The sequence below is a fragment of the Euleptes europaea genome, chromosome 4 (genome assembly GCF_029931775.1).
Source record: "Euleptes europaea isolate rEulEur1 chromosome 4, rEulEur1.hap1, whole genome shotgun sequence".
In the NCBI taxonomy this organism is placed as follows: domain Eukaryota; kingdom Metazoa; phylum Chordata; class Lepidosauria; order Squamata; family Sphaerodactylidae; genus Euleptes; species Euleptes europaea.
The window spans coordinates 23,393,288-23,416,659 of NC_079315.1; the positions used below are offsets into that span (position 1 = coordinate 23,393,288).

At 45.7% G+C, this 23,372-nt stretch overlaps 2 protein-coding genes across 2 annotated transcripts; both read left to right on the top strand.

Annotated features, from left to right (window-relative positions):
• On the top strand, window positions 1–8,758 carry LOC130476783 (protein NipSnap homolog 3B-like). Its single transcript, XM_056848772.1, has 6 exons — window positions 1–60; window positions 3,302–3,527; window positions 5,163–5,318; window positions 7,001–7,150; window positions 8,487–8,573; window positions 8,673–8,758. The coding sequence occupies exons 1-6, from the start codon at window positions 1–3 to the stop codon at window positions 8,747–8,749; spliced, it is 756 nt and encodes a 251-aa protein (XP_056704750.1). The 3' UTR covers window positions 8,750–8,758.
• Window positions 8,759–13,740: 4,982 nt separating this feature from the next.
• LOC130476943 (protein NipSnap homolog 3A-like) lies at window positions 13,741–22,965 on the top strand. The gene is made up of 6 exons (XM_056848952.1): window positions 13,741–13,755; window positions 14,616–14,838; window positions 18,221–18,379; window positions 20,016–20,165; window positions 22,677–22,763; window positions 22,873–22,965. The coding sequence occupies exons 1-6, from the start codon at window positions 13,741–13,743 to the stop codon at window positions 22,947–22,949; spliced, it is 711 nt and encodes a 236-aa protein (XP_056704930.1). The 3' UTR covers window positions 22,950–22,965.
• Window positions 22,966–23,372: the final 407 nt, after the last annotated feature.

The following is a 23,372-nucleotide window of genomic DNA, read 5'->3' on the forward strand; positions in this document are numbered from 1 at the left end:
ATGTTGGGGTCTTTCACAGACTTCATCCGCAGGGCCGCATCGGGCAAAATCCTCAGCCAGGTAATTCCTGGACACAAGGGAGAGGCAGGAGGAGTTGCTTTATTTTCCCCTTATCTCTTTGGTAGTGATGTTGGGAAGGAGACTGCCAACTCATAAGCTGTTGTAGCTTTTCCTCTGAGCTACTGCCTGCTCTGGAACAGTCAGCGGGGGGATAAATCCTGTCTCCTCCACTACAGGAGAGATTCTCTTTTCCGACTGCTCTGTTCCGTAGTTGCTGTTCCAAAGCCCACCAGGCAGGTTTGTTCACCTAGCAAAAGTACTTGGGAAAGTGGAGCTAGGGAAATGCATGCGGAAGAGAGATGCTGCCAGGCAGTACCTTTTCTTGCAGGGTTCTTGCGCTTAAGAAGGGTGCTACGGAGAGAAATCCAACAGGTGCTGTACAAACCCGCCCGCCCCCGCAGTGGCCTACTTTATGGGAATTTCTCTCCTGGATAGTGCTCCATGACTCAAAAAACATTTGAAACCGCTGCCCTAGGGAATCGAGCCCCTCATTGTACGAATCTGACCCCTGCGAGAGCTTTCTCAGACCGGATTTTTCCTCTTCCCAGGTTGCCTTTTGGTGTGCAGATATTAGCCCCAGGGAACGCTCTGCCTATGCTGGAAGAAACCCTGGATTCGCTGATTTCTGCATATCAAATTGCTGTCAAAGGCCCAGGAGCAGCGGGGGGGGGGGTTCTTTTCATCAATAGGGAAACCAATCCTCCCTCTCCACCAAAGGTTGATGGTGACCTGGAAACTTTTCGCCACCGGCAGGAGGTTTTGGGGGAGTGAGTGAGGAGGGAGGGGTTGGGGTTGGGGGGGGGACTTCAATGCCATAGAGTCCAATTGCCAAAGCTGCTGTTTTCTCCAGGGGAACTGATCCCTGTCGACAGTTGTAATAGCAGGAGATCTCCAGCTACTACCTGGTGGTTAAAGATGATGAACACCAATACTATAAGGCTAAGCCGTATAAAAAAATAGTATAAGAATTGACAGCCTTATGCTATTTTTTGATACAGTACCTGGTGGTTGGCAACCCTAATTTAAGAGAAAGAATGAAAATGCCCTTCTGTTTATTCCTTCACTTTGTCATGTTATCATTTGCCCCGGGTGTGAAGCGTGTGCCAAGGGCAGGGGTGTGGTGTAGGGGTTGGAGTGGGAGCAGAGAGTCCCCTGGCACTAGATGATTTTACTTGGTACCAGGGCCAGATCTCTGCCCAAGCAACCAAGGCACTGGCAGCGTGGCTGGGAACAGGTGTTCAGGAGAAGGCAACAGGCACCGACTTCTGCCCATCATCGCAAAGGCATGATTCCATGAGGGAGATTCCTATGACCCCAACCCCACCCCCACTCCAGTTGTGGAACTTTCCTTCCTTGCATCCTTGCCAGATCACCTTTTGAAAGTGTCATAAGAAAGCACTGTCGGACCCACCCGCTTGTCGGGTCTTCTCTAACTCAGGGGGAAATCAGGGGAAGGTGGGGACATTTCATTGCGTCTGCTGCAAATGTGTTCTGTTTTTCTGGCTTGGAAACGAAGCCTTGCCTCCGCTTTGGCCACGACCCATATGTTGGGAGGGCACCCCTTCACTATGGAGCACAGGTAAAGGTAGTCCCCTGTGCAAGCACCGGGTAATTTCTGACCCATGGGGATAGCTCACGATGGGTAGCCATGTTAGTCTGTCACTAGCAGTAGAAAATAGCAATAGTCCAGTAGCACCTTAAAGACTGCCAACATTTCTGGCAGGGTATGAGTTTTCATGAGCCACAGCTCACTTCTTCAGATACAGCTAGAATGTATCTGAATGTATCTATCCTTAAGCAGAAATGAGTGAATTAGACACACAATGGCAATCTAAATGTCAAAAGCAAGTAAATGACATTAGCAGGCGTGATTGGATTCGGTGTGATATGCAGAGGGGTAGTAGGTGTGGAGAAATCAGCATTGGTAATGAGACAGGAATCCCACATCTCTATTAAGTCCCAGAGAATGACCCATGGGGTGAGTCACATCCCAACATTTACTAGGCAGACTGTGTTTACGGGATGGTTTGCCATTTCCTTCCCCAGTCATCTACATTTTACCCCCAGCAAGCTGGGTACTCATTTTACTAACCTCAGAAGGATGGAAGGCTGAGTTAACCTTGAGCCGGCTACCTGAAACCGACTTCCGTCGGGATCGAACTCAGATCGTGAGCAAAGCATTTGACTGCAGTACTGCAGCTTACCACTCTGCGCCACGGGGCTCTATGGAGCACACGCTAGCAATTTTCCAGGTCATGGACAGACACCTGCCTTGCATGAGTGGAGGTGCTTAGCAGTGAAGGAAGACACTTTGCAATGGAAGAGGTTGTTGTGCAAATGGAAGGATCCAAGCCTCAGCCCCCCCCCCCAGCTTTGCAGAGTGGAGGAATTATATATCTAAATAAATGCATCTGCACAACTAGCTCTCAGTGGGATCACTTGGTTCCAATCAAACAGGATCAGGGATGGTGTCATTATACCCTGAGGTGGGGAGCATAAGGCATCTGGTGGGGCCCACTGCCACAGACCCCTTGCCCACGTGCCTCCCTGCAACCTTCTGGTATGCCCTTCTCTCCATCTGTTTAGCACTCTGCCCCCCCCCCACGTGCTTCCCAGAATTACTGGGGAAGGGCATGTGGGTGGGGCTTTTGGTGGCATCAGCAGTGGCATTCCTAGCCATGCACTGGGCATGTGGTAGGGCTCATGAGTGGGCAGAGGAAGGACACGCAGGTGGGTGAGTGGGAAGGGAGGTGCACATGGGGGGCCTGGTGGGGGGCAATGGAGGAGAGGGGCCCACGGTTGTCTTTGCGCCCCACAACCTGGAACCAACCTTGATCAGGAACACTGTACTTACAGCAGCCGAAAAATCAATACGGATGTTCACACAGTTACATTTACTAAAACCAAATCTTGATACACAACTAGGGTTGCCAGTTCCCTCTTCATAACCGGCGGGAGGTTTTTGGGGCGGAGCCTGGGGAGGGCGTGGTTTGAGGAGGGGAGGGACTTCAACGCCATAGAGTCCAATTGCCAAAGTGGCCATTTTCTCCAGGTGAACTGATCTCTATCGGCTGGAGATTAGTTGTAATAGCAGGAGATCTCCTGCTACTACATGGAGGTTGGCAACCCTATACAGAACGTTTCACTGGTCTGAGTAGTTCATATCATGGCCGCAAGTCTGGAAACAACCCTCCCCCCCAGCATCATTTTCTGACTATCATTTTTGCCTTTCTCTTTCAAGCCAACTCTACACTGGATCCGCTGTTCACTTTTCGCCACAGGGCCCAGGCAGGATGCTGGCACAATCTTTGAGCTTCGTACCTATGACATTAAGCCAGCGAAAGCCAAAGAATTCCTGGAATTGGTCAGTAGAAACATTCATGTTCGTACAGCTCACTCTGAGATGATTGGATTCTGGACAGCAGAATTGGGGTCAATGAATAAGGCCTTCCACATCTGGAAATACGGTATTCTCTGCATCCCATCACAAGTGCTTTAACTTCGCTCAGACATCACACAAAACTATGGTTTGTCTGAATGCCACTCTACTAACTAGGGTTAGAGGCTGTGTCTCAGTGGTAGGGAATTTGTTTTGCATGTAGAAAGCCCCAGGTTCAGCTCTCAACATCTCCAATTAAAGGGATCAGGTACGATGGCTGCAATCCTGAGGGGGGGGGCAATCTCCTTAGGAGCCAGCATGACCTCCCACCGGCGTAGGTGCAACTTTATCATGGGATAAAGTGGCACCCATGCCGGCCCAGGGACAAACACCACCTTTTTTAGTAGCACAGCATCGCTGTTTTTGATGGGGCAATTTTACCTCCCCCTTTTTACACCCCCCTTTAGGAATGGGCTGCCCATGAAAGATCTTCACCTGAGATATCCTGGAGAGTCACTACCAGTAAGAAGAAACAATACTGACTTGGATGAACCAATAGTCTGATTCAAAATAAAGCAGCTTAATGTGTTAGTTAACATCTGTCAAACCAGAATCTGAAGATGGTTTATTAACTACAGTTTTAATTCTGGTTTTGCATGATGTGTGAATGCAGACATCCTGGCTTAATTCTGGCTTGTTTCCCACCAACACTACAGACAGAAGGCAACGACACCTGCAAAAAAAACAACCCAAAAAACACCACGATGTGCATGAACAGCTATGAGCTGAATCCTGGCTTAAATTAACCTTAGGCCACCCTGCTTAGCTTCTGAGAACTGAAATGATCAGGATAGCCTGGGCCATCCAGGTTAGGACCAAGCTGAGATAGCCATATCAAAATCCAGACTTGAGATTCTCCAATTGGTAGCCACAGCTGGGGCCTTAAACCAGCATCCAGAAGGTAGGGTTTTGTTGACCAGCCAATAGCAGAAGACCAGGCTCTCTGTATTTATATGAAGCCTAGCCACTCTGGATATTTCATGCTGCCTGGCATTGGAGGCCCAATCCACCATTTTGTTGTGGGGTGAATACCAGGGGGTTCTGGGACTGATTTCCCTGGACTCACCAACTTTTCTGTTACATTGAGAAAAGGTTTGGGTCACTCCAGAGCAGAACATTGGTTGGGACACAAGAAGAAGAAGAGTTGGTTTTTATATGCTGACTTTTCTCTATCACATAAGGGAGACTCAAACCGGTTTACAATCACCTTCTCTTCCCCTCCCCACAACAGACACCCTGTGAGATAGGTGGGGCTGAGAGAGCTCTTAATAGAACTGTGATTGGCCCAAGGTCACCCAACTAGCTTCATGTGTAGGAGTGGGGAAACAAATCCAGTTCACCAGATTAGCCTCAGATGCTCATGTGGAGGAGTGGGGAATTGAACCCGGTTCTCCAGTCCACCACTCCAAACCACCTCTCTTAACTACTACACCATGCTGGAAGTGCTACCCTTATGCTTACAGGATATTCTTTAGCGTTGGCAGCAATTCTCTGTTGGCGCAGGAGCATTGTACAGCACAGAATGTTGTCCTAGCTAGAATCCATTTATTAGCAATTCATCTTATTTAGCATGGAGCAGCATTGTAGATGTCTCATCAAAGTCACTGATACGTCCATCCAACCTGGCTGCAGAACACCTAACATTTCTTTGCCTTCCTCATAGATACTTTTGCCCACAGAGTGGCTGTGCGGAAAGCTGTTGTCAGCGACAAAGAATGGCAGGAAAAACTGTCTGCAATTCTACCGCTCCTAAAAACACAGGACATGGAAATAGCTTACCTGGTCCCATGGTGTAAGCTCGGCACTCCTCCCGAAGAGGGTGAGTATTCTTTCTTTTCAAATAATTGTTTGTTTTAATCTGATTAAGGAAGCGGTATGGGGGGTTAATAAACAAGCAACTCCCCAGCACACTATCAAGGAGGAACTACATAGTGTGGGAGCTTGCCAAAACTGCCTTTGCTTTGTATCAAAGATAAAGGTGAAGGTAGTCCCCTGTGCAAGCACCGGGTCATTCCTGACCCATGGGGTGACGTCACATCCTGACATTTACTAGGCAGACTATGTTTACGGGGTGGTTTGCCAGTGCCTTCCTCAGTCATCTTCCCTTTACCCTCAGCAAGCTGGGTACTGATTTTACCGACCTCGGAGGGATGGAAGGCTGAGTCAACCTTGAGCCGGCTACCTGAAACCGACTTCTGTTGGGATCGAACTCAGGTCATGAGCAGAGCTTGGACTGCAGTACTGCAGCTTACCACTCTGCGCCTCAGGGCTCTTATACTTTGTATCAAAGGTAGGGTTATTTGGCATGTGGAATCAGGGCCAATTCACACATTACAAAGTCTTTGGGTCTGCCATTGGCCCTGTAAATGAGAAGTGTGCTGGCAGATATGTGCTTAATTCCCAGATACGCAAAGGCCTCGTTCAGATCAGGACTGTGGTATGTGACAGGGACACATCGCTCACATACCCACCATTTCCCCAACCTTTATTTCATGCAGGTTACAGATTTGTAATGTGTGAGTTAGCCCTCAGTGGGCAGGAAGGAGGGAGATAAAATCCTCTCCCCTCTCCTGAGCCCTTCCCCCTCCCCCAGCCAGTCTTTGGGACTGGGAATAAGTTCAGTCAGTAGAAAACCTGCAGCCTCTAGGGAAGAACTGGCGAGCAGGGGAAGGGTGCAGCAACCTCCCCACTGTTGCATAGACCTTGACAAAGACTAGTGTGGGAGGTCATGTGTCATTCCACTTTCTTCTTAGATCAGCCTGTTTTGGGGAAAGATGAGATATGAGCCTAAGTACTTTACGGTCTACAGAACAGATAGCTTTATTTCTCCCCCATCTACTTTCTCTTTTTGTAAAGAAACATTTGAAGGTACATCTAATGTGTAGGTGCAATTGTGCCAATTCTTCATTTGTTACTTGTAGATAAATTTTAACCCCAAGTGTTTGTATGTGTGTGAAACACACAGGCCATTTATGCTTGGTAATTAGCAGCAAGTTCCAGGCTGAAGTAACCCGCATATTTTTTTTGAGTTTTTTACGCTGAACCATCATTCAGGAAGTGACTGGGAAGCCAGTGCATACCTGCTTCGCATTTCTTAAAAGCCCCTTTAATGCGACTTTTTGTGTTTGCTCTGCCCCTACCTCGAAGAATCCCCTCAAGGAAGCATGTAAAATCACAGTGGTGCGTTAGCTATGCAAACGCAGGTTACTAATAGCTATGCAAACAAAAGAACAAAGGAGCAGGCGAGTGTGTGTGGGGGGCGTGGAATTTCTCCTTTTGCCTCAGGACCATGAATAGCCATTTTAAAGGTCGCATTTAAAAAAAGAGCTTTGAGCGAACATCACAATTGACCCTGCATAAATGGCCACAGATTATTGTGGGTCATCAAAGGTCTAAAAAGGGAAATGCAATGATAAGCCACTACTTACTCTGAGTATCTGGCCTCTTATTTTGCATTGCACTCTTTCTTTATCATATGCCGATCCTTTTCTCCCCTTCCAGGAGTTTATGAGTTGGTTACTTATCAGCAGAAACCAGGCGGGCCGGCTTTGTGGGGACAGTCATTCAAAGCGTTAATAGATGCCCATGTCAGTACAAGCTATGCTACACTGATTGGAGCCTTCCACACAGAATACGGATTGCTTAATACAGGTATAGCACCAGTTGTTTTACATTTCAAGTCAGGATGACTTTCAAGTGTTTTTTCCCAATGTGTTTTTTCCCATTGTGTTCAAGTGTTTTTTCCCATTCCACCATTGTGTCTGTGCTCAAATGCACATGCTGGTCCCATTCATTGCAGAGGATTGAACTGTTATGTGCTTGCATCAATTCTAGTCATGCAAACAGAAAATTTTCTTAAAAGAATTGGGGACTTTGATTTTGCAATCCCTCCCCATTCCTCTTTCATCACTCCCATTTAGCAGCACTCCATCTTTGGCCATGCACAGACAGAAGTTAATAAAAGTATGCCTGAGTACATACGGAGTTGGTTTCCCTTACTACTTAGCAAAGGCAATTTGTCCCAAAGCATTAGAAGAGGAACTAGATGTTCAATGGAACTCACATCTGCCACCAAAATTGGCAGCCCTGTGTTGATTTCCCCTCTTTAAGGTCTAGTTCAGCTTTATCGCTTCCTTATTCATTTTCAATGTACCACAGATAGTTTTATGCAAAATTAATCCTCTGTATTTTATTTACTTATTAAAATATTTATACCTTGCCTTTTCCTGGGTTAAGGCAGCTTACAATTCCAAATTTCAAAACAAAGTACAATAAACCCTCATGCAGCTACAAATGCCTACAGCCCTATTAAATGCTCTGGCAAACAGATTAGCCTTTTGGCACCTCCACACCCCCTCAGGGATCTCATTCCATAGGGTGGGAACCTATGTAGTAAACGCACAGGCTGGTATAGAAGCCTGGCTACCTTAAGTAGAGGAACAGCCAAGCTGGTGGCAACCTAAGGACCATAGTTGGGACAAGGGCTTACAAGGAGAGATAGTCCTGTTGAGACATGGGCACTAGGCTGTTATCTTGATGTTGTACATTTCCCAACTTATGTACATCAGTAGTCCAGAGTAAATCGAACTAGAACATAGGAGGGCAGGCAGGCAGAGGATTCAACACAGGGATGCTTCTTTTGGGCGGCAGTCCTGCGTTCCTTGCAATACCTAGCTTTGCCTTTGAAATAATTCCTTCTACAGCAAACAACAAAGTGTCTACGATAGTCAGTTCCAACATTTTGCTTTTTGGAAGTGAAGCACTGTCCCAGCGTTTTGAGAACACCCACCAAATGTTTTAGGGAAGCATTTAAAGCTTACAGGGATACTCTGGGCCACCTGACAGAGACCTGCTCATTTATCCCTGTTCAGGATCTTTAGCTGTAAGCTCTTGAAGGCAAAGGGTACGCCTGATTGCTCCCTGGGGGTCTCTGAGGGTGCATTCCCCACTCCCGAACTGATCTTGGCTTTGCCGTTTGCTTTCGCAGTTCATGTGCTTTGGTGGCACAAGAGCCCAGACAGCCGTGCAGCCGGAAGGCATCGTGCCCATGAAGATGCCAGAGTGGTAGTAGCTGGTAAGTGGCAATTGGGCATATTTGAATATGTACAAATGTTTCTTAAGGTTATTCAAAGTGCTCACACCAGTTTTCTCCCATGCTGTGTTTACTTTTCAGTACGAGAGAGTGTTCAGTTTTTGGAATCCCAGCGAAACGTGCTTCTGACTGCGGCACCATTTTCACCTTTGAAATAATTTCCTACCGGCTGAAGGATGCAGCAAGAACCTAATTTACTTTATGCACTGTTATCCGCCATTGAAATGTTTGTGTCATGCATCAGATTTTTTATTCTATGTGAAACTTAATTTCTATATTTTTTTAAAAAAAAGGTAAAGGTCCCCTGTGCAAAGTACTGGGTCATTCCTGACCCATGGGGTGACGTCACATCCCAATGTTTACTAGGCAGACTTTGTTTACGGGGTGATTTGCCAGTGCCTTCCCCAGTCAAAAAAAAAAAAAAAAGGAAAGGAAGAAAGCAAGCAAGCTGCAATATTTCAGCAGAAAACATTTCAAAGGGAGATTCCAGCATGAAGATGGAGCTATTCTGCCAGGCCTATGGTTGAGGACAGCTACAGTTTTGTCAATCAGAACTGGCCTCTCTGCTTCTCCCCCACACAACACCATTATTTAGTTTATTAGATGGGAGGGATCTTGCTCACTGACTTACTCTTTGTTGGCCCTGCACCCTGATTACTCCACTGAGAAGTGCCATTTTATGCATTATATACTGATTTTCTTGATTCTATCGATTCCAGATACTTATGGGGCTGTTTTATTTTGATACAAATGGTTTTAATGTATTTATGGAATCAAATTTGTTCCGATTTTGTTGTAAGCCACTCTGAGGCTGGCTTTGCCAGGCAGCAGGATATAAGAATAATAAATAAATAAATAAATAAATAAATAAATAAGATGCTGAGTTAGATATGCAAGTGTAAGCTCAGCAGAGACTAGGAGAGAAGAAGAAGAGTTGGTTTTTATATGCCGACTTTCTCTACCACTTAAGGGAGACTCAAACCAGCTTACAATCACCTTCCCTTCCCCTCTCCTGTAAGGTGTGTGGGGCTGAGAGAGCTGTGACTAGCTCAAGGTCACCCAGCTGGCTTCGTGTGTAGGAGTGGGGAAACCAATCCAGTTCACCAGATTAGCCTCCGCCACTCATGTGGGGCAGTGGGGAATCAAACCCGGTTCTCCAGATCAGAATTCACCGCTCTTAACCACTACACCACGCAGGCAGCTTATGGCAATCCCACAGAGTTTTCAAAGCAAGAGACATTCAGAGTGGTTTGCCATTAGCTGGCTCTGCGTAACAACCCTGGGACTTCCTTGGTAGTCTCCCATCCACGTACTAACCAGGCTGACCCTGCTTAGCTTGCAAGATCTGACAAGATCAGGCTAGCCTGGGCTATGCAGGACAGGGCAAGAGCTTACTACAGAAAGAAATTGCCCCTCTTAGATTTATGTACATGATTCTTATTTCACCAGTTCATAACCAGTTGGAAATGGTCGACAACCAGTCTGATTTGATCATTTACTTTTTTGACTGGCTCTTATTTTCATCTGAGCTGAGCAGCGTTATATCAAACACCTGCATTTTGGCATATTGGGCCTTTTGGTCTCCATCTCTAAACCATGTTTTTTGTATCTTGATGTGTTTGTGTGTGAATAAAATCTGCTAACCAAACATACCACTTCGTGCATCTGATGAAGAGTGCTCTGGCTCCCAAACGTTTAGGCCATAGTAGATATGTTAGTCTTTAAGATGCCCCAAGCCTCTCTTGTCATGGATGCGTAGGAATTTGAACCCAGATCTCCTTTGGTCAACGTTCTTTACTGCTACATCGAATCCCAATTCAAACATAATTTTATTAAGCTATGGCCAGGGTGATCGTCCAGATGAAGGCCACTCTTAATAACTAAGTACGGTTACGATCTGTCCAAACAGGATGTGATTAAGTTGATTTATTAATCACAGAAAATATTAATTATGGCTTCATATCACGTATTAATGTTGAAATCCTGGCTTAATTGTGGGCTCTTGCCTGGTGCTCTCTGCAATGCATTCTGGGACACTAGCTGGGTTTCTGCAGGGAGGCAAAGAAAAGGGCAAAGATGATGAAATAGGCATTTGGTGAGGTCGACCAGGATCTGAATATTCAACTGCAAGCCAAGTACAGGTTTCACACTCTAACCAGAATTTAAATAAACCATGGTTTTGTGCTGTGTCTGAATCTAGTTTATATATAATAATGAGACACTCAATCTGTGGCTTGAAAGTCATAGCCCGGAAACAACAGAATCACAACAAGCAGGGCTTAAAGTTGTTTTAAACTGGCCTCTCTTCCTAACATGTCTCCCCTTCCCCTCCTGTCTGTTGCTTGCAAATTTGGGTAGAAATACCTCTAACAACGAACAGAGCTCTGACAAAATTTATGCTGGAATAAACTATGTTAGTCTTTAATGTGCCCACTGGGCTCCTTAGAAAACACAAGGTCAGCTATACTAAATTTAACTCCCCCCTTTTCAATGGATGTAAAAGTTAATTGTTTTCCGATTGCTTTATACAAAGAACGGCGGGGGGGGGGGCACCCTGCCCTGCCCTCCTTGGTTGTGTGTGTGTGCCCTCAAGTCACGGCTGATTTATGGCCTTGGTCATACCCACCGAGTTTGAACACAAGAAGCAGCCTTATACTGAATCAGAACTTTGGTCCATCGAAGTATTTTTCCCCTAACACAATATATAACAAGATACACAACACACATAATACAAAGCTAAGACAAGACATTAATCAATCATTATTTGGAGTGAATCTATAACCATCCCACCTTCTGTTATTCTGAAAATTCATTTATACATGTAAAGTGTAAAATATAGGCAAACCAAAAAGGGGAGGGAGGGAAAAAAAAAATCTAAATTCACTCAGCAGGGTTGCCAACCTCCAGGTAGTAGCAGGAGATCTCCTGCTATTACTACTGATCTCCAGCCGACAGAAATTATTTCACCTGGAGAAAATGGCCGCTCTGGCAATTGGACTCTACGGCATCGAAGTCCCTCCCCTCCCCAAACTCCGCCCTCCTCAGGCTCCGCCCCAAAACCTCCTGCCAGTGGTGAAGAGGGATCTGGCATCCCTAATACTCAGACCTTCTTACCAATTACAATACCTGGTGTAGCATCACAATGCATATATATAATAAGCCTTATACTAAAATACCTTACAGAACAAATTGTTATATATGTGTGTCATGCTAGGAAAAGTGGAGGGCAGCAGGAAAAGAGGAAGACCCAACAAGAGATGGATGGACTCAATAAAGGAAGCCACAGCCTTCAATTTGCAAGATCTGAGCAAGGCTGTCAAAGACAGGACATTTTGGAGGACTTTGGGCGAAAACGCACGGGCGCTTGAGCCTCCTTTCTTCCCTGTTCCAGCCAGGATTCAGCCAGGATCGAACGCACGGACGTTCTTCCCTGTTCCAGCCAGGATCCAGCCAGGATCGAACGCACGGACGTTCTTCCCTGTTCCAGCCAGGATCCAGCCAGGATCGAACGCACGGACGTTCTTCCCTGTTCCAGCCAGGATCCAGCCAGGATCGAACGCACGGACGTTCGAAGAACGTTCAGCCAGGATCGAACGCACGAACGTTCTTCCCTGTTCCAGCCAGGATTCAGCCAGGATCGTGCGTTCGATCCTGGCTGAATCCTGGCTGGAACAGGGAAGAAAGGAGGCTCAAGCGCCCGTGCGTTTTCGCCCTTTCATTCATAGGGTCGCCATGAGTCGGAAGCGGCACTTAACACACACCCCTCCCCGCCCCGCCCGCTGCAGTTGCGACGGCGCTGCGGCGGCTGGGCGCGCGTCCTCCGGAGGCCGCCCCGAGGTGCGGGCGGTCCAATGCTCCGCCGCTGGCCAGAGGGCGGGTCAGGCGAGGGCAGCCGCGGAAGGCGGAGGCAGCCCTGGGAAGGGGGCTGCGGGGCCTGAGTCGTGGGGCGGGCTGAGCATGTGGGGTTCCGGGCCTCTCCTCCGGGGGCTTGCCGCGGCGAGGCGTGGGGTCGGTCTCCAGGTAAGGGAGGGTCATGGGGGGAGGGGGCGTGCGCAGTGGGGAGGGGAGTTCGCAGCTGGACTGGGGTGGGGTGGGGGGCGTCGCCTTTGGTTTTCCCTGGGTGGTTTCAGAGCTGTGCAACAGGGAAGGCGGCTCCATCTGCAAGACTTGGCAGAGCCTGGCGAGCTTTCCCTGTTGCATGCCGGCCTGTCATCCAGTTCGAACCCAACGGAAGTCGGTTTCAGGTAGTCTGCTCAAGTTTGACTCAGCCTTCCATCCTTCCGAGGTTGGTAACAACCCTGTAAACATTCATGACTTCCGCACATGCTGAATAATGCACTTTCAATCCGGTTTCAATGTACTTTAACGACAGCTTGCAGGTTGCTTTTGCCATTCCGCACAGTAAAATCCAGCTTCAAACTGTCGTTAAAGTGCATTGAAAGGGAAAGGCAGGCAGTGTATATTTTTACAAAGTAAAAATTTAAATGTTACATTTGACAAAATCCCAAGGAGAACAAGCCAGAACAACTGAAAGCTTTCCTATGTTATTCAAATGAAGTCACCATTTTTTTTTCTGTTGTCAGAAGGATAAATAGCTTCAAATGCTGTGAGCCGCCCCACCTCCACAGTAAACCTCCATAACCTTCCAGGAATAGATTTATGTAGCTGCCAGTTGCTTCTCCTGGGACAGAAAAATAGGGCAATAAAGACTGTTGGGACTCTTGCAAATTATATGGTTGAAATACACCACGACATCCATTTCTCTGGAGGGGCTGTTGGCAGGTGCTTTTGAGATCTAGAAACAGTGCGGAAACGGCCATTGGTTTTTCTTGTGCGTGTGTCGTGAAGCAGAATTTGCTGACTCTTTGTTGCTCTAAATGACTGCCATGGTCATTGCTATTGCCAGCAGCCTGAACTGCAAAAATAGTGACTGTGAAAGCAGCACACATACAAAAAAAATCCCTATTGCCCTGTAGTTCTGTTTAATTAGGAAGCTACCCAGTTTTGGCAACAGCCAAGTGATGCACTCAGTGGTGTTTGTAGACTGCTGGCTTCTGTGAGCTTGAGGGCTTGGTGTCTGCCATGTAGCCTACAGTTACATGTTTTAGGTTGCAGTCCCACACATGCACCATATCATCAAACACTGACTATGTCTGGGGAAAGAGTGAGCAAAAATGGATTCAAGCGGCAGCGTGGTCTAGTGGTTAGAGTGTCGGACTAGGATCTGGGAGACCCAGGTTCGAATCTGCCTAACTGCCACAGAAGCTTTCTGGGTGACTTTGGGCCAGTCACACGCAATAAAATTGAACTAGACCTTACAGAGGGGAAATCAACACGGGGCTGCCATTTTTGGGGGCAGCTGTGAGTTCCTCTGAGCCTAAGCTCCCTCACAGGGTGGTGGTTTGTGAGGATAAAATGGAGGAGGGTAATGTAAGCCGCTTTGGATTCGCATTGAGGGGGAAAGGTAGGGTACAAATGAAGTAAAGAAAAATTCATCTTACCTGGAATACATTCCTGGCCTCAATGGACAACTTTTCTTAAATCACACTGACACTATCCTGTTACAGGAATGTTCTTAACACTGTAATTGTACTTCTGTTTGATATTTGTGTTTATGATGTCATTTAGCCCAATTCCTAATATTATTTGTTTACAACATGGTATTCCCCTTCCTTGCATCTCTTGTCATGTCTTGTCTTTATTGCTATTCATCATTATTATTTATTTTGTTCTCCCATTGTTTTACAAAACGCTACTAAATAAAGTTGTTTTAGAAAAAGGTTACTGAATTAAGGTTTTCCAGTAACCTGTTCCAGGTTGCACCTTCTTCAGTTGCTATTAATTGTTACTTCAGCAGAAGACATTCGGCCTGGCTTGTGTTTCAAAGTATCAGCTCCTGCTGCCTGCAAAATAATTCATCTGTTTTAACAGACCAGTTCACCGATCAGTGTAAATTCACACGATGTGTGCGTAGAAGGAAATGATACCACTGCCGATTAAAGCAAACACACACACTAAAAAAAGATCTCTGTCTTGCAGGTTTCATCGTCTTTTGCCACAGGGCCCAGACAAGGCGATGGCACATTCTATGAGTTTCGTACTTATACTGTGAAACCAGACAAGATGAAAGACTTCCTGGAACTGACCAGCAAAAACATACACCTTCGGACCACGCACTCGCCAATGGTTGGCTATTGGACCGCGGAGTTTGGGGGAATGAATAAAGCTTTCCATATCTGGAAGTATGGTATGAACAGCTCAACCTCACAATGCCTTGTATTCTGAGTATATATCAGAATTGTTCCTCTTTGACCTTATAGCGTTTTAAAAAGACAAAGCTGGTCAATAGCTTGTTATAGAACTTTTGACCTCTTCATTCTGGTGTCTGGCCTCCGATATCTCAGACATGATTGACTGACTATATTTATGTATTTGATTACATATATCTTGTGTTTCCTTTAAGGATGGAAGTAGGCTAGATGTGCAGAGAGAGTGATTGGACCAGATGGGGTCTCCTACTAAGCACCACACTTGAATGGGAACTTGAAGCCAGATCTCCTTGGGCCATGTTCCACATGCTGTCCATTTACCCCATTGCTGAATTTCGGAGTAGCCCCCTCTTACTGGGTTTGTTACATCTGACAGGCCACATGTGCTATCTGAAGTACATTTTTAACTTCAGCAGCTACAGATAATACAGATTACCAAAAAGGAGGCAGAAACATGCCAACTCAGTCACCAATCCTAATATAGCTGTGAAAGAATTGTAACTAGGGTTGCCAACCTCCAGGTAGTAGCTGGAGATCTTCCTCTCTATTACAAGTGATCTCTCGCCGACAGAGATCAGTTCACCTGGAGAAAATGGCTGCTTTGGCAATTGGACTCTATGGCATTGAAGTCCCTTCCCTCCCAAACCCCGCCCTCCTCAGGCTCCACCCCAAAAATCTCCAGGTATTTCTCAACCCAGAGCTGGTAACCCTAATTATAATATTTGTGTATTTGTGATACACTTCTAAAGTGCTTCATATATATTACTTTAACAGTTTTACACCTTTGTAGGGTAGACTAGTGGCTGCCCTCCATGTTACAGAGGTGGGGGCCGAGAGAGGGTGCCTTCGATCTGTGGCTGAGCCAGATCTTGCTCATAACCCATCATGTAGTACTCTCTCTCAAGTGGCTTGTACTCTATCCTAATTTTGAGAAAGATGCTATTTTTGGAGAAGAGCTGATTAAGCACTTACAAACCTTTTGAACAGTTCTCTTTACAGAGACTGGTTGGGGAAGGAGGGGAAGAGTCAGGGAAAATAAGAACAGGAAAGCTTATTTTAGGGCAAAATAAATCCAGAGGCAAATTGTTAACTTGAGCATTGAAATTTCAGTGTAATCTCCTAGCACCTCTTAACGCAGTTTTTATGAAATGATTTTTAAAACAAACAATTTAAAAAATCCTTGTAACCTATTAAAATGCCTCAGGGGGATCACATTCTGGTTTCTGACCTTCCAGTCTAGTATAGTTGAAATTGCTTTTTCTTGTTCCTGTTTAATGATTCTAGTATAGCACAATGTGGGTGTTTGTATAGAATATACTGGGTGTCCTGTGCTGCAGTTGGCTTAGTTTCAAAAGCTACATAAAATGCCTTTTTCAAATGGCAGAGCATAGATCCTCCATCAGCCCAAGCTCTGTTTGTATACTTGTGTCCTCTGATTAGGCTCAGGGGTCAAAGCGGAGGGCTCTCATACTGAGCAAAAATAGTAATACTTTTCCAGTAGGAACAGCAGCGCTTCTGTTGTGTTCTATTTTGGGCTGGGGAAATGGCACCAGTAGCTATGTATACAGTAATAAGATAGCAGAGTGTGTATAAGATTACTAGGTGTGCAACTAGGGTTGTCAGGTCCCTCTTCGCTACCAGTGGGAAGTTTTTGGGGCGGAGCCTGAGGAGGGTGGGGCTTGGGGAGGGGAGGGACTTCAATGCCGTAGAGTCCAATTGCCAAGGCAGCCATTTTCTCCAGGTGAACTGATCTCTATTGGCTGGAGATCAGTTGTAATAGCAGGAGATCTCCAGCTAGTTCCTGGAGGTTGGCAACCCTATATGCAACCTTTAGGCATAAGGAATGAAAAAAAATATAAAAAGGTACCTCCCCCACCTGCCAATGTAGTAGCGCAGATGTAATATTGGGGATTTTTTAATTGGTGAGGGATAGACATGGAGCTGCAGTTTCATAGGGAGCTAGTAGGTTGCAGTGGTTAGTATTGGACTAGGATCTAGGAGACCCAGGTTTGAATCCCCACTCTGCCATGGAAGTTGGCTGGGCCAGTCACACACACTCAGCCTTGGGTTAATTGTGCACGCTCAGCCTAACCTACCTCAAAGGGTTGTTGTGAGGATAACATGGAAGAGAGGAGAATGATGAAAGCCACTTTGGGTCCCCATTGCAAAGAAAAGCGGGGTATAAATGAAGTAAATGAGAGCAATGGGGACCCTTCTCTTAAAGGTAAAAGTCCCCTGTGCAAGCACCAGGTCATTCCTGACCCATGGGGTGACGTCACATCCCGATGTTTCCAAGGCAGACTTTGTTTACGGGGTGGTTTGCCAGTGCCTTCCCCAGTCATCTTCCCTTTACCCCCAGCAAGCTGGGTACTCATTTTACCGACCTCGGAAGGATGGAAGGCTGAGTCAACCTTGAGCCGGCTACCTGAAACCAACTTCAGTCGGGATTGAACTCAGGTCATGAGCAGAGCTTGGACTGCAGTACTGCAGCTTACCACTCTGCGCCATGGGGCTCCTATTCTCTTACCAGTCTTTAATAGCACTGAAGTGTTGTAGCATCCAAGCTAATAATGGCTCACACTAAGCAAGTTCCCTCTTAATTATTACTTGTGAATTCCAAAATTACTAGAAATTATATCAGCAGTTAGCAAACTGGGAATTTAAAAGCTGAACACTTTCCCAATTTAAATTAATGATTTTAAGGAAGATTTTGCCTGGGTTTGGACAGAGAGAGGTTTCAGGTTCCTAGCAGACTGCTATGTATTTTAAACCCAAGGTGTTAGCTCACAGAAGTGACTTCTGAACATGTGATCCAGTTTCCCTTTTTTGGGGACAAAATCATGAATTTAGAACTATGACAGTTAAGCCACAGGTGTTCAATGTAAGCCAATTTCATCCTCTGTTCTCGAACCTACCTCAAAAGTTTTCTCCAGAATCCTCAAATACATAACATGTGAAGTAAAAACATGTTAATTTGGTAACCACAGTTCCTAACTACATCCCAGATGTGACCAGTATCTGGAATTATGCTTGGTCCTTCCATGGTTATAACATTTTTTAGCATAGTTTGACCAAACCATCACTAAAGACACTGGGGAGGTTCTTTCCCCCCCACCATCTGGGATTCTGAATCCTGGTTTAATCCTGGTTTGTAAGGGAGAAATAAGCATTTGGATACCATGACAAATTGGCATTAGATGGACATCTTCAGTTATGCTCTACGCACATGGGAGGGAGCATGAGCTTGACCATTCATCTGGTTTGTGCACATCACAAGCAGACATCTGAACAGAGCCCAAATAACAAAGAAAAGTGGTCATCTGCCTGAAGCAACCTGTTGCGCCTTTCCTCTGTTTTCAGATAGCTTTGCACAGAGAGCTGCTGTCCGGGCAGCTTTAGCCAAGGACCAAGAATGGCAGGAAAAATACATGTCCCGAATGCTGCCCTTGTTAGATAAACAAGAGAATGAAATTGCTTACCTGGTGCCCTGGTGCGAACTTGGCAGCCCTCCAAAGGATGGTGAGTTCCTTTTCTTTGGCGGTACTTATATTCCCAGCTGTTAATGTTACTAAATGCGTTGATTTTCAGCTCTTAATTGGGCCTGTGGCTACATTGACATCTTTAGCTGTGTAGGCTAGACTTTTTATTTCCCAGAGGTAAACTTGGTCATACAATTGTCCTCAAATCATTCTGTCTTTGCAGTTCTAAGGGCTTGGTTTTTTTAAAAAATCTGAAGGTTGCTCAGAAGTTTACCAGGAATTTCTCCATGAAAATATCAGTAACTGTACAAATGTTGCCCTCCAATATTAATATTCTGTTGTGAAACTGCATGGGGCCCCTTGGGTGTGTTCTAAGATGTGGATGCTCCATTCATGGAAAGGATCAGAGAGGACTTGGATGAACTGCTTGAATTGAATGTATAGCCTAGAACAGTGATGGCGAACCTTTTAGAGACCGAGTGCCCAAACTGCAACCGAAAACCCACTTATTTATCGCTGAGTGCCAATGCGGCAATTTAACCTGAATACCACCCCCAGAGGGGGCCCAGAGGGAGAGGCTAGGGTTGCCAAGTTCCTCTTCGCCATGAGTGGGAGGTTTTTGGGGTGGCGCCTGAGGAGGGCGGGGTTTGGGGAAGTACTTCAGTGCCATAGAGTCCAATTGCCAAAGTGGCAATTTTTTCCAGGGAAACTGATCTGTATTGGTTGGAGATCACCCGGGGTGGGGCAGAGCCGGAAAGGCCAGCGGCTTGGAGGAACCGCGCGTGCCGGCAGAGAGGGCTACGCGTGCCGGAAGTGGCACACATGCCATAGGTTCGCCAACACGGGCCTAGAACACTAGCAGGAATTCTCTGCCTTATGCATGGATTTCTTGGTGGACAAGTCAATGAATAAAGGGTTCCTCAAAAGTTCAAAATTACTGGTATAAAATTGTCCATGTTCCTGGTAACTTATCTGCACCCTTTCCTTTGTTTCTATATTATGTTTTCTTGGCTAATTGCGTTTAGGATCGCCAACTCCAGCTTGGAAAATTCCTGAAGATTTGGGGATGGTTGTGGAGGAGGGTGGAGTTTGGTGAGGGGAGAGAGCTCAGTGGGGTACAAGGCCACAGAGTCCACCCTCCAAAGCTGCCCTTTCCTCCAGGGGAACTGATCTATGTAGTCTGGAGATTATTTGGAGTTCTAGAATAATTTCAGGCTCTAACCTGAGGTTGGTAATCCTGATTGCAATTTGCAGAAACACAAAAATGGCTCCAGCATATCCTGAATTAGTTTACCTGTGTAGATTAAGAAAATTAGCATGTTTCTTCATTGCTTAATTAATTCTATTGGTCATGATATGAGTAAAGAGTTACATAACACATGAGGTTTTGTCCCATGCCCTGACCACTGAAATCCTGAGCACCTTTTGTGTTTGGCAAAATTGCCCAAACACTTTCTGTGTTGTCTTTGTAGCCATAAGGACTAGAAACTTGCAGTTTTTATTTTTTAAAAAAGCTGTAATACTCAGAATGCTGAATTTTCTGCTTAGAATCAAATCCTGTTCTTTTCCACGTTTGTGTCCCGTTGCAAAAATACACAGAACTGGTTAGGTTCTGTTGAAGGGCTGCTATTAATCCTGAACCAGTTGTTTGTGATGTTTTCCCCAACACTCTCCAGGAGTCTATGAGTTGGTTACTTTCCAGATGAAACCTGGTGGGCCTGCAGTGTGGGGTCAGTCCTTCAAAGCGGCCGTGAGTGCTCACATAAAGACTGGCTACACTAAGCTGATTGGCGTCTTCCACACAGAGTACGGACTACTTAACAGAGGTATGATAATGTTCATTTCCAAATGGAGCCAGCATCTGTGACTCCCGGGGGCTACTTGGCAGAGGAAGGGGCCATGGCTCAGTTGTAGAGCATCTGCTTGGCACACAGAAGGTCCCAGGTTCATTCCCCTGAATCTCCAGTTAAAGGGACTAGGCAAGTAGGTGATGTGAAAGACCTCTTCCTGAGATCCTGGAGAGCCACGGCCGGTCTGAGTAGACAATACTGACTTTGATGGACTGAGGGCCTGATTCAGTATAAGGCAGATTCATATGTTCATATGAGGAATGATCGTTTGTCTTTTCAGATGAATCTATAGTTCTTTCCTCCCTGATGTGGGCTCCTGCCCTGGGAAAAGATGGGTGAGAGCCCTTGTTTGGACAATCCAGTGTATGTCTATCCTACCTGAGAGTCAGCGTGGTGTAGTGGTGGACTCTGATCTGGAGAACCGGGTTTGATTCCCTGCTCCTCCCCATGAGTGGCAGAGGCTAATCTGGTGAACTGGATTTGTTTCCTCACTCCTACACATGAAGCCAGCTGGGTGACCTTGGGCTGGTCACACTCTTTCAGCCCCACCTACTTCACAGGGTGTCTGTTGTGGGGAGGGGAAGGTGATTGTAAGCCGGTTTGATTCTTCCTTAAGTGGTAGAGAAAGTTGGCATATAAAAACCTTTTTCTTCCTCCTCCTTCCATAAATTGATTGACCTAACATATAACATTTTCATCGAAGAGCAAGTAAAACCACTGTGTGTGCACTGTTGATAGAATATTATGGGGAGGGTTACAGTTATGCAAGTGTTTAGTTTTTTAGGCACAAGGCTTTCCTCTGAAATATGATGCAGCAGAGAAAGGAGTGCTTCACCACTGCTGTACTTCACCATTGAATGAACATGCCACTGCCACAAATCTCAGAGACAAGGGCTTTTAGAGAATGCTAAGCCTGGTTCCTCAAAAAGATGAGAGGGAAATTAATCAGTGCTGGAAGTTGCCCTGTGCTAACTTCTCTAATGTCATGTGGTTTACAATGGACATATGTGCTACTTTATATTCTTTATATGTATGATTTTTATACCCTGTGTTGTTTTACATCTTTGACAGATCTTTGCACAGAACTACCAGTGGTATTCCATAGGAGATAACTGATTTGCCTTAGAACGGCCCAGGATTTTATGATGTACGTTTTAGGGGAGGGGCTGTGGCTCAGTGGTAGAGCATCTGCTTGGCATGCAGAAGGTCCCAGGTTCAATCCCAGCATCTCCAGTTAAAGGGACTGGGCAAGTAGGTGATGTGAAAGACCTCAGCCTGAGACCCTGGAGTGCTACCAGTCTGAGTAGACAATACTGACATTGATGGACCAAGGGTCTGATTCAGTATGAGGCAGCTTCATGTGATGCTTGAGGAAGAAAATCCACAATGTACCTCTTCACATGTGTATAAAAGGTCCTAAGGTCTTGTCCAATGAGAAGTTCTCTTGCACAGTCCTCCCTTGAAATGAGTAGAAACTGTACATGAGGACGGCCATGCTCCTCCACAGTTCCAGTTTATGTCAGTAGGACTTGTGCAGGAGAACATCTTGATAGATTGTGCCCCATAGGTCAGTTTTGTCTGCCTCTCTTCAGAATGGCCTAAACCTGGCTATTGCTCCTAACCTTATGAGGGGATTCGCCAGGGGACAATGTAGCTGACATGTAATTTGGATCTATGCTTTTCCACAAGGCCTGACCCAATGATCTCCCATATGTCCTGCCCATTTCCCTGAATGGGAACCAATACTGGAATACGTGCTCACTAGACTCTCCTACATGGCCTGGAAATCTAACGCTGATGGGTCTCAATTTTGTAAAATGGAAACTTGAAGTAGGATCAACCAAAACTTGCCTGTTCTGTTGTAAGATACAATATTGTGGGACAATAGGTATAAAAATGTGTTGCTGTTATGTATGCTTCATATTGCAGATTAGGGAAAGTAATTGTGGTCAAGAACATCTGAAATGGACGTGGACACTTGGTCAGTTTCCTTTTGTTGTGGTGGTGTGTGCATGCAAGCCTTATTCCTCAGAACTCCCTTGACCCTTTAGATGGGTTTTGCCATGGTCAAGAAAACTACCTGAAAACAAACAGAAGACAAGTCAGAGAGCAGCTGCTGGTTGCTGTTCCCTGGTTCATGTACACCATGTATATCTCCCCTTCTGGTATATCAGGGATGCTTAGTGCAATGGCCCTCAGACAGGATAGAAACGTCATTTTTGTAACAGTGGTTGAGTCCAGTGGATAGGGTGAATCTTCTAAAAGAGGGGAGTGGTTGCCCCTGCCTTGAAGTGGGCAGTGTGTCCACTCACCGCCTTGGGGGCCTTGAGTTGGTTGGAAATGCTTTAAATAAATGAATAAGAGAAGCCTGTTCAACACAGCAGTTTGGTGAATTATGCTTTTACTTAAGGACTGGATTTCCAAGTGAAGACTTGCTGGGTATTTGATTAAGTTGCCTTATTTAACTGCAGTTCTCTGTCTTCGTAGTTCATGTGCTTTGGTGGAATGAGGACCCGGATAGCCGGGCAGCTGGGAGGCATTATGCTCATGAGGATCCCAGGGTAGTAGCAGCAGGTAAGGAAAAAAATTCTGTCTCTTGTACTCGCTTTAAAACTAAATCCTGATACTGCTGAAGCACTTTATTCCTTTTTAAAAAAAAGCCTCTCTATGATTTTATTTTCAGTGCGGGAAAGCGTTCAATTTCTGGAGTCTCAGCAAAACTTTCTTCTGCTACCCACAGGATTTTCACCACTGAAATAGTTTGTTTTACACTTTCCTAGTGTGGGGAAGAGTAATTTTTCCAATCATGTTTGTATCACAGTTCAGTGCTACTGTAAGCTGGGACCTATTTTCTCTTTTTACTGAATGTACCAAGTCAATTTTACACTTGACTCTGCTTTTGAAAATGGAATGTGGTGTTAAGAGACTTCGGAGCTTCTTAAACTGGTTTCCACCGGTTTAACAATAGTCAGTCTTCCTTGTGCTGTTCCATTTTCATAAATCTGAACAACTGTGCATTTCTGGAAAACAGCATGAGGAGAGGGTTCAAACTGTATGAAGCCCCAAACACTTCCCTTCTTCCTTTCAAATAAATGGTGCTTGGGAACCCCCTCCCCACAATGTTTTTCAAAAATGATGCCATCAGGTTATAGTTTAGCCCGCTGAACAAACATGCATATCATG

What these genes read in the sequence shown, in the direction of transcription:
- LOC130476783 (XM_056848772.1), top strand. Translation starts at nt 1, where the DNA reads ATGTTGGGGTCTTTCACAGACTTCATCCGCAGGGCCGCATCGGGCAAA. An exon ending in CGGGCAAAATCCTCAGCCAG is followed by an intron (nt 61 to 3,301) that starts GTAATTCCTGGA and finishes TTCTCTTTCAAG; the next exon opens with CCAACTCTACACTGGATCCG. An exon ending in TGCCAGAGTGGTAGTAGCTG is followed by an intron (nt 8,574 to 8,672) that starts GTAAGTGGCAAT and finishes TTTACTTTTCAG; the next exon opens with TACGAGAGAGTGTTCAGTTT.
- LOC130476943 (XM_056848952.1), top strand. An exon ending in TGGCAGCCCTCCAAAGGATG is followed by an intron (nt 18,380 to 20,015) that starts GTGAGTTCCTTT and finishes AACACTCTCCAG; the next exon opens with GAGTCTATGAGTTGGTTACT. An exon ending in TCCCAGGGTAGTAGCAGCAG is followed by an intron (nt 22,764 to 22,872) that starts GTAAGGAAAAAA and finishes TTTTATTTTCAG; the next exon opens with TGCGGGAAAGCGTTCAATTT.